At 27.2% G+C, this 10669-nt stretch overlaps 1 protein-coding gene across 1 annotated transcript in view; it reads left to right on the top strand.

The window, feature by feature from the left end:
- LOC119676431 (all trans-polyprenyl-diphosphate synthase PDSS1-like) overlaps window positions 1-5267 on the top strand; it is a 6824-nt gene extending 1557 nt beyond the window's left edge. Inside the window, exons 2-4 of the mRNA XM_038087671.1 lie at window positions 437-568; window positions 719-913; window positions 4997-5267. Of these exons, the coding sequence (XP_037943599.1) occupies window positions 437-568; window positions 719-913; window positions 4997-5218 (549 nt within the window). The 3' untranslated portion in view covers window positions 5219-5267. The remainder of the gene's footprint in view (window positions 1-436; window positions 569-718; window positions 914-4996) is intronic.
- The last annotated feature ends 5402 nt before the right edge of the window (window positions 5268-10669 follow it).

Below are 10669 nucleotides of genomic sequence, written 5' to 3' on the forward strand. Positions count from 1 at the left end.
AAATATCGAAAAATATACAGCGCGCGAATTTTAAATGAGAATTTCCGAAAGCTTTTCGGTCACAATGTATATTTATGTTTGATGGTGTATAGGTATAACTCATTAAGTAAAATGCAAAATCAATTTAAATATTAATATAATTAATGTTTTAATAAGAAATATAAGTTTCTCTTTTCCATAACAAAGCCTTGTGCTAAAACATTTATTATAATAAACAACAAAATGTAAAGACTAAGTTGTTTTAATTAAATTAAGTAGTTTACGTGCGTGTTAACAACTGCATTCATTACAACATAAATTATATTACAATAAATTAAGTTTATATTCTATTAATTTATATTTAAATAGTTCTTTTCATTTTAATAATATATTTCGATCATTATGTTAACAAAAAAATTAAAATAAATATTTACTTTTGCGTTTTGTTCTATTCTAGATTTTGACGGACTTGGTTCAAGGTGAATTCATGCAACTTGGCTCAAAAGAAACTGAAAATGAACGATTTGCCCATTACCTTACAAAAACGTACCGGAAGACGGCTTCATTGATTGCGAACGCACTCAAAGCGGTAAGTACTTGTTTTGAGTAAATGCACGGATAATGCGTGCATTTTGATGGCAAAGTACTGCAATTTATGTCATTGAAATGCAATGATGCATAAAAAAATAAGCAATTTTTTCATAAAATGTTAATCTTCCCTCTTCTTCTGTACGTACAGACAGCGGTCATAGCTGAAGCTGATGATAATGTTGTAGAATTAGCGTTCCAATATGGCAGAAATATTGGTTTAGCATTTCAATTGGTAGACGATATGCTGGACTTTGTCTCATCCGCAGAGACTATGGGTAAACCTACAGCAGCTGATCTGAAATTGGGGCTTGCAACGGCGCCAGTCTTATTTGCATGCGAAAAGGTAAGTGTTTCATATAACAAGTGCATGACCAAAATACATGCATTAGTGGCTTCACATAATTGCATTCCCATGCACTTTGCATATACGTGAAATTATTTGTGTCATTTTATTTAGCATTTTTATTGCAATTACTACATTTATCATTTTGTTAAAAAAATTATATATAAAAAAAAAGTTGCTGGGTTTTTTTTTGCGTATTATTTTATGTATATAATTCATTAGGTTTTCCAATTCGATATGTTACGCATTGTTTATATTATTGCTGTCATTATTTCCATTTCCTTATGCGTCTCCAGCATATATTTACTATTTTTATTATTATTTTAAATAAAACTAATATTCGTTTAAAACCCACAAACGTACTTAGGCAATATAAACAATAAAAGACCAAAGGAGTGTTTATATGCATAGGCAATGAGCACTTAAGTTTTATGCGAGCAATTTAATAATTTTGTCAATTTTTTTGTTAAATGTTAACATTAGTATTATTTATTTATTTTTTGTATTCTAAGTAAATCTATTTTTTTCTTTGAATAAATATCTTAAGACATTAATATTAGTATAACATTTGTAAGTCGGAAATCTCTTAAGTTTTGTTAAGAACTGACAAATTTTATTTTATTCTCAAAATGATTTGCTAATTAGGCACAGACACGTGTAATCCATTTCCATGATAATTCGTACTCGTCATGTAATTTGAAGGTTTTTTAGAAAACCCCTAACAGAATATTAATACAATTTTTTGTGATTATATTACATCTATTATCTATGGATATGCCAAATGTAACATCCCAGTAAAAATATTCTTTTTGTTTTAATTCTGAAAAGGGTAGTCTAATACATGATGTGGTAATACTTTTAAGTAAAACTCACTGATCATGATAGATATTATAAGAACACTATATAACACTTATATAGTCAATCCAATATTTTTTAATTATTAACAGTTAAAATCATTTTAATTACTACGAAATATTCCGATTTGCGAGCTTTCACTTTAATGTCCATGCAGTGTGGGCTCAGAGGAGACTCTATCCTAGAAAACATTAAATCCTAAAAAGTCATACAATGGTTTATCTCTAAATTGCTTCATAATATTTGTTGTGTATCAGAAGTAGATAGGTTGCTTCAATATGGTCGATCCTAGAAATATGTGCATAATAGTTGGGACAATTTTTTAGCAAGACATGAGGTATTGATGTATAAAAATGAAATGAGAAAAATGCTATAAAAACATTGTGAAATAAATGGTGGTAAAAAAAAACATGTACTCATACAATTTACTATATATTAAATATGGTTTGTCTAAATAACTAAAGTTATATATTGGAAGTAGGTAGCCCACATCAGAAAATCTATAGCAAGATAATAAGTTATTGATTTATAAACATCAGATCAGATAAATACTATAAGTATTTTAAACTAAATGGAGTTTTTCGAAAATGTTTGAAAATTTTTCAAACATAATTAATCTTCAAGTCTCTGATTAATTTCTGAACTCTTGATTAAGATTTTGGGCATAAATTGCGAATCTCATAAACCTCTAACCATACTCATATAGTTGAGTACATGAACTATCATTTATTTAATGATATTTAATGGATATTTAAATGATAATTAATGGATATTTAAATGATATTTAACAATATTTGTGACTTCAGCTATATAAATGAAGTAAGATTTATTTTATATCTGCATCAATACTAGGCATATTTCTCTTTGTCGTTTTTTTCCTCACGAAACGTATAAGTGCCATTGCATTAAATTTATAATATTGTAGGTACAAGATTAATCTACAGGGCCCTGTCAAAATATCTACATAGAATATTTATGTTTATATGGTTTGTTTTTTTTTTTATTGTGTTAAGTCACATATTATTGAACTAGTTTTGGTCAGTGTGTTAACACTAGTATATTGTCCCAGTTTAGACCTCTCTGTTTCTCTTCTTCTTTCGGCACGAAGGGATCAAAAATTACCATTATATCTAAGCTACATAATAGATCTACAAGCAACGAAATTGTTTCTTCTCTTGCAATCTTAATGGAAACTCCAACGTAATCCGCAACTCATAGGACTCATATCTCACTTTTTTAGTGATAGATATTCAGCTTATCAAGACAGTCCATCATTCAGCTGATGTCACCTGATGACAATTGAGTGCATTGATTGCTGTCTGACTATCAATTAGTATAACATTTCTATGGTTCTTATACTTACTTTTAATAACAAATTGTAAAATTGTGATTGCACTTTGTCTAGATACGGTACTTTCGGTATTTAATAAAACTTATTATGGTATGTCATATGTCATAAATATGTCATAAATACATAAGGAAGTACATCCAAAGCAGTTACTATTTATTTTTATGAAACATCATCATAAATACTGCAAATTAAATGTATAAAATTTCAAGAAGCAATAAAAATTATATTAATTGGTTTAAAAAATTATTATAGCACTTAAATACTGTTGCTTTCGGTTTACATCAGACAACTCGGAATTTGACATTAATATCGAAGACAAAAAATAATTTCGTTTTTTCAATTAATTTATTTTAATTATCATGCAAGGTATGTTATTATTTGTATGCACGTGTCGAGCATTACTTATTAGTCAACTAATGTGGCAATGTGGCTACTGTTGCCACTGTTATAAACTGCTTGAAGAAAGCACAGTAGCAGAATAGGTTCAAAAAAACAAAGTAAAGAAAATGGAGAAAAAAGTGTTAAATGCGTCAATAGTTGGCAGTTCGACAGGTGCGGCAAAAAAGGTAGGCAGATACTCGCTTGTATATCAATGAGAATTGCGTCATGTTGCACTAAAATACTGAACTTACCATTTACGAACTACTTATAATTTATACCTAACATTGTAATGGCCTATATATGGGCGCCCTTATCAATATAGTTAGTACTTTCGTTTTTAATTACAAATATGATTGACAGATGGCGTTCGAAGCGCCATTTCAGCAATTTTGTATCCACTTCTTTTCAGTTTTATTCCATATTTGTTTTGAATCTTAATTTTATTTTACTTTATTTTTATATTATTTTTTATTTTTATATTTTTGCTTATTTTTATTTTCCATATTATTATTGTATTCAATTTTTGTTAACTTGTGTTTTAATAAATTTTATTTTAATAAAAAGTTCTATAATTAGAATTTATAACTATAAAAAATATTAACATACTATGATGACTATAAAAATGTTCTGTATATTTTTTAAGTGTTATATTCTATATTTATAGAATTAAATTACTAGTTACCTAGAAATGTCAAGCAAATTATTATTATTGTGGAAATTTGGCTTAACACATTCTTAGCTCTGTGAGTTTTATTTATTGGTGCTACATTGAGTTGGTAGCAATAAAAATAGCTATTTTGTGATTCCGATCTTATTATGAATAAAATAACTTTCTCAAGAAGCACTTTATTTGAATAAATTATTTATCTACAACTTTCTGATGTGACTTATATTATTCCAATATTCTTGTAAACGATTAAACTTCTATGGGATTAGTGAACTGCACTTGTCGTAGACAAATGGCTTCGGGGCATTTCATGAACAGGCCGTAATCCAGTACTATCGGCGATGCAGTATCACAATTTCCAAAAGGTGTTATACTAGCAGATTTTTCCGGGTTACCACAACATTACCATAACATTACCTTAATGAAGAAAATGTTCTAACAAACTACAATTCATCTGAAAAACACTTTGCGAAATATTTCTGCGAATTATGAAACTCTAATGGGAATGGTTCGCAGCACTTGGTACTGATAGAAGAGCAACTTCTTAAACCAGTTGCTCTTCGCTGTTACAATTCTTATTATTAGATAGGTTTCGAACAAAAGTGAACTATAACAACAAAAGTTTTTTTTATTATTTTAATTAAAAAAATTTTTGGCTAGCCATTTTACTGCTCAAAACCTCTCTATTAAATATAATAGTAATTATTAAGTAAAATAGTCACTACAATTTGATTTATATTTTTAAAATAATGTTTTATCCTTTTTGTTTTATTTAACAATTTAAATCAAAGTAAAAGTATTAATATTAAATTTTTAAATATTTTTTTAGTATCCTGAACTTAATCCCATGATTATGAGACGGTTTAGTGAACCTGGTGACGTTGAGCGTGCCTTCGAATTAGTACACAAATCACATGGATTAGAACAGACGCGATTCTTGGCCAAAAAACATTGCATCGAAGCGATACGATTAGCGCAGGAATTAACTGAGTCACCTTACCAGAAGGGTTTACAAGTAGTGGCCGATTTAGTCATTAATCGTATGAAATAAAATATGTACAATATATATGTAAATATATATATATATGCAGAATACAAAAATAAAAATCATGAACACAATAAAAATAATAATAGCAACTCAAAATTTACTAACAAAGAAAGACAAAAATAATGTAGTTTTATATTAGTTTTTTATTTATTCACTTATAAATATAAGTGAAATGCTTAAATTATTAATTTTTTTACACAATAAAAAAATGCAAAAATTAAAGCAACACAAATGTAAAGAAGGGAAATGTAACAAAAATTTATATAGATATATATATATATATATATATACATATAGCATGTAAAAAATATTTATATATATTTTATTAAAATCAAAAATTATATAAAATTTTGGTAAACATATGAAAAAAATACATTTTGTTAAATCACCTAAATTTAAGTTAAGTTTAAAATTGTATATAATTTATGTAAATGGAAGATATGAAAAATAATTTTATAAGAATATATAATAAAAAAACCCAAAATAATTTATAAATGTAACGTAATAATTAATTTATAAATAATATTATATTTATAAAAAATTATTTAATATAAAAAAAATACACAATGAAAAACAAAAATATTATGTAAAAATTGTACATAATTATAAATTCTATTGATATTTAATGTGGCAATTTTAAAAGAGAAATTAACGTAATTTGTAACATTTTTTTAAAATAAAATTTTGATGCGAATATTTGCATATAATTAAGCTAATTAAATTAAAAATTTATTAAACAAATAATGTTAATTGTAAATTAAGCATATTGATTGTACTCGATATTGAAATACTTTAATTCGCATTGTTATTATTTTCTAAAAATTGTGTTCACTTAGTCAAAGTTTACAATTTAATTGTATGTTAAAATTATTAATATATATATATAAAAAAAATGTTTTTTAAATTAGTACAATACAAATATAAATAATTTTTTAAAAATGTTGTTTTATAAAGATTTATACAATTTAAATATTAATAATGTTTACAATTTTGTAACTGCAAAATATTTTTTGTTTTTGGTTTATAATGATGTTGATATTTTTAATGATATACAATGGTAAACGATAATTAAATAAAAACTTAATTTAAGTAAAAAACAAAAAAAAAAAACAAGAATTGCTATATTTTTTTTTAAATTAATAGTCAATAGTTTATTGCCAATAAAATTTTATAATTGCAAAAGTCAGATTTAAGAAAAAATATTTTTATTTGCGTGGCAATTAATATTAATTAAAATGATGCTATATTGATATTTGCCTTTAGTTTTAGTTTTATACAAAAGAAAAGTAGTTATCCTTTTAGCACATTAGTCCGCAATGTAAAATAGTTATCCTTTTAGCACATAAGTATACAAAGCAGAGGAGTAGTTCAACCATAAATATGGGCAACTGCTGCAATGCAATAAATGCTTGCATTGTACGAGTATTTCGTATTTCACAAGGACAATGTTTGAGAGCAGCTGCTATAGGGAAATACTTCTATGATAACACACACACAGATACTCAGTGTGTACTCAGAGTATCTGTATCTGTGTTTAAACAGAACGATAAAAGTGAAGCAAAATTAAAAACAAATAATCTGCAGTGTTAGATAGAGGAAAAAAAAGTGAAATATCGGTTCAGAGTGCAATACTAAATGAATCAAATGGGTTTAGAGTTTGTTTGCTTGGCTATTTGCAATGCATGTGCTGCGTAGTAGCCTTAAGGCAGAACATAATAACAATTAAACAATTTCAATTGAACTTTATGAATGGCTTTAGTATTTACTGGAAAATAGAGAAACGCATTTGTTTAAAATATTTAAATTTAAAAAAAGCAAGTGTACCTATTAGTAGAGCAACAAAAGAAAAAAATCTTATAAAAAATTTTAAACTAATTTTCCTTATTAGTTTAAAAATGCTATTGTAAGCAGGTATGTAAATAAATTTCCAAGTATGTCAAGTTTTTCTAATTCCATATATCTTGCAATTTCGAGGAGTGGACTGAGTGTTTTGAAACTAACTTGAGACATTGATAAATGCTAGTAATTGACTGATATCCATATAGAAGATGGTCTGGAATGAGATCTATGCTTAATACTAGATCTGGATAAACCTGAAAAGTGCTACAACTGAAGTTCTAATGTCTCTTCTCCGAACGACCGATATATAATGTGAACTCGATATAATGTTCTGGTTAGAAGAGTGTTTAGTTCGATACCCACTGGTAGAAAACGTGTTACTATATGTCTGAATGACCAAGGGACTAATGAAATGACGGCATTTGGTATTATTAACTAGCGACAGTACGACAATGATTGAACTGGCTGGAATGAGCTACTGGACCTCGGATTAGAATAGGTCAGATCTATGAGTTATTCTACATCGAAATAAGTAAGTAACTTGTTAAGTTATTTTCTTTCTAATAAAGCAATGGCGCTATAAATATTTTACTCTACAACAAAAAAAAAATTTTACAAAAAATAATAGTGTTTAAATTTGGAAACTTGATAATATGAAATTTTTAAGTATATTTATATAAATTATAGAATTTTTATAGAAATAGAATAGTCATATTAATGATCATAAATATTTGCAATCACAAAAAATACTCTTCATAATAATATACTTTTGAACCATATTTTTTCTAAGCTCAAATCTACAAAAGTTTTATATAGTAGCTATTATAGTTATATTATAATTTGGGTGATAAATTGACATTGGTTTTTATTTAATAGAAAGATAAAAGTTTAAACTTGATTCAACCACAGTTTCGTATAGTAGCTAATATATCGCTGGAGCATTGAGTAAGAAATTGGTACAGGTCATTATTCAGTAGGAAGATATACGCTGAAACTCGTCTCTACAAAAGTTTTGTGTAATATACGTAACTGTTCGGAAGATGGAACATTAAGTGATAAATCTCCTCTCAAGTTAATAGAATATTTGTTAAACTAGAAGGTTTCTGATTTAACTAAATGGTAGAACTAAGTACATTATTATTAAAAACATGAAGATGGGACTATGAATTTTTGATAACTTTTTTCTTGACGTGTTTGTTAGCATTTTCCATATAAAGAATTTTCTTGATCAATTTCTTGAATTATTTTTTAAAAATATATTCTTAAGATTGATATTCCTTTTCTAAAATGTGCAATCGATTTTTTTAAGGTAAATAATGTTTGTCACCTTTATAAAAGCTAGAAGGAAATAAAAAAGTAGCTTAGTTAAGAAAAGAAGGAAATACTTACGTATATGATTCTATACTTTAAAGCGAAGCATTGAACTTTTAGAATTGAAGGATTAATAAGCAGAAGTTCTTAGAATACATTTAGCATACTTTTTAAAGTTTTCGTGTGATATTAGAATTCATAGACTTCTCAAGGACTAAGTCTCATGCTAAACGCTTCTAAGTATATTGCTTTTAAAAATTGCTGTTAATAGTTCATAAACAACAATTCTTAGAAATCGTTTGGGGTGCTTTAAAATTTTTTCTTTTCTGAACGCCTAACTGAACATCCCAGTGAAAGTTACTGCAAAGAGTATCTATCATCGAATGCAGTACTTAATCTTTGTAACGATTTTTTTAATAGTACAATAAAAGCTAAAAATGTCAAAACATGTCTTATAAATGGACAGCATTCTTAACGGTCGTATATTATTAGTTCGCAATTTGAATTTCTTAAATTAATTACATGTTCTTAACCCGTCAAGACTACTAGATCCAAAATCGTTTAAGCTTATGTCCTGGTGCCAGTGGTTCATTCAGACGTCGGTCACTCTCACATGAGGAACAAAACGAACAGGATTCTTTAGGCATCCAGAATAATAACAGTTGGTTCTATTACATGTTCTTAACCCGTCAAGACTACTAGATTCGAAATTGTTTAAGCTTATGTCCTGGTGCCAGTGGTTCATTCAGACGTCGGTCACTCTCACATGAGGAACAAAACGAACAGAATTCTTCAGGCATCCAGAATAATAACAGTTGGTTCTATTGGTGTATTAAGTGTGTAACTTATCTGAAATTCTATATCTATATATATAATTCTATATATAAAATTATCTGAAAACTATAACTTATCTGAAATTTTAATCTTACCATATTCTTAGTAATAAAATATCATTTTTTTATATTGCAAAAGTTCGAAATATTTTTAAAGAATAAATTTTATTTCATAAGTTAAATTTGGTAGGCTTATCTGACGCTAATTAATGACTTTTTAACAAATTTTATAGAATTGCACTCATTTTCAATACTATTACACTTTTGATGATCCTGATTAAAAGGATTAAAGCTTGTTCGCTTGCAAAATCATTTTAGCGCATAAGCCGTGTAATTTTACCTTGTAATGAAATACCTTTTGCCATCGGGGCCCTTGTTGACATTAGATGAATATGCAAACAGTTCCGAACAAAAATGAATTCCGTGACTGGAAGCGTGAAAAACGCTTCGTTGCTCCAATTTAGGTATGCAAAACTCTAAAAACGCAAGTGCATGAATGCAGCATTTGTGTGTTGCAGTTTATGCACTTAAACAATATTTGCATTCATTAAACTGAGTTGAGTTAGAACAAACAAACATAAATGCATTCGTGCCGTTTATCAGCACTCGTACGTATGCATGCCTAGTGAGATTTGTATTGATTTTTAAATTGACAAGCGAATTGTTTATCCTGTCAGAGGACATACGATATGTTGATGCGTTATGTGCCAATGAATACTAATGTTTCGAAACAGCTGTTGTAGAGATGTTGTAGTGACTAAATTATAGTCAAGGTTGACTTACTTCTTAAGAATATATTCCTTTAAAATATTTAAATTAATTATTATAAATTAATTTAACATATTAAGTTAATTTAATTTAAAGAGATACTAAAGTTTGGAACATATATATACATTTTGAGTATATTCAAAAAAAGTATATAGCAACAATAGTTCAAGCGTATTAAAGTATAAAATGTGTTTACAATAATAAGCTGACCTATAATCTAGTCTTACCATTTTTAAAAAAAATTTAGAGGTATTAGAAATAAAATGCTATAAAATACAATTATAATTCTCATTTGCTTCACGCACATATAAATTAGTTTATTATTAGTATTTCCCACTAAGCTCCTTTAAAGAATTTTCTCATAGGCCTCCCCAATCGTTGGCTTCCCATTTTGACAAGATCGATAACAAAAAAGATGGTTGCAGGTATTACAACCTATTTAAAGAGTATTTTCTTAGTGCCTTTACCTCTATTTAATAGATTAATGGCGTTTTCGGTTGTCAAATCTGGATTCTGCTCAGATTTACTCTCGATCTATCAAATTTTCTTACCCATTCGAATATTTTTAGGATAATCTAACATTTCTGTAGTAGTGTGAGTAGAGATTTATATTTTTCAAACACATATATTCCATCAAATTATATTTTATTTGTTAATTTGTAGTCATATAAAACGGCAGTTAGTTTTAGAGTAATCTTGCTAT

Source organism: Teleopsis dalmanni, chromosome 2, assembly GCF_002237135.1.
Source record: "Teleopsis dalmanni isolate 2A chromosome 2, ASM223713v2, whole genome shotgun sequence".
Lineage (NCBI taxonomy): Eukaryota > Metazoa > Arthropoda > Insecta > Diptera > Diopsidae > Teleopsis > Teleopsis dalmanni.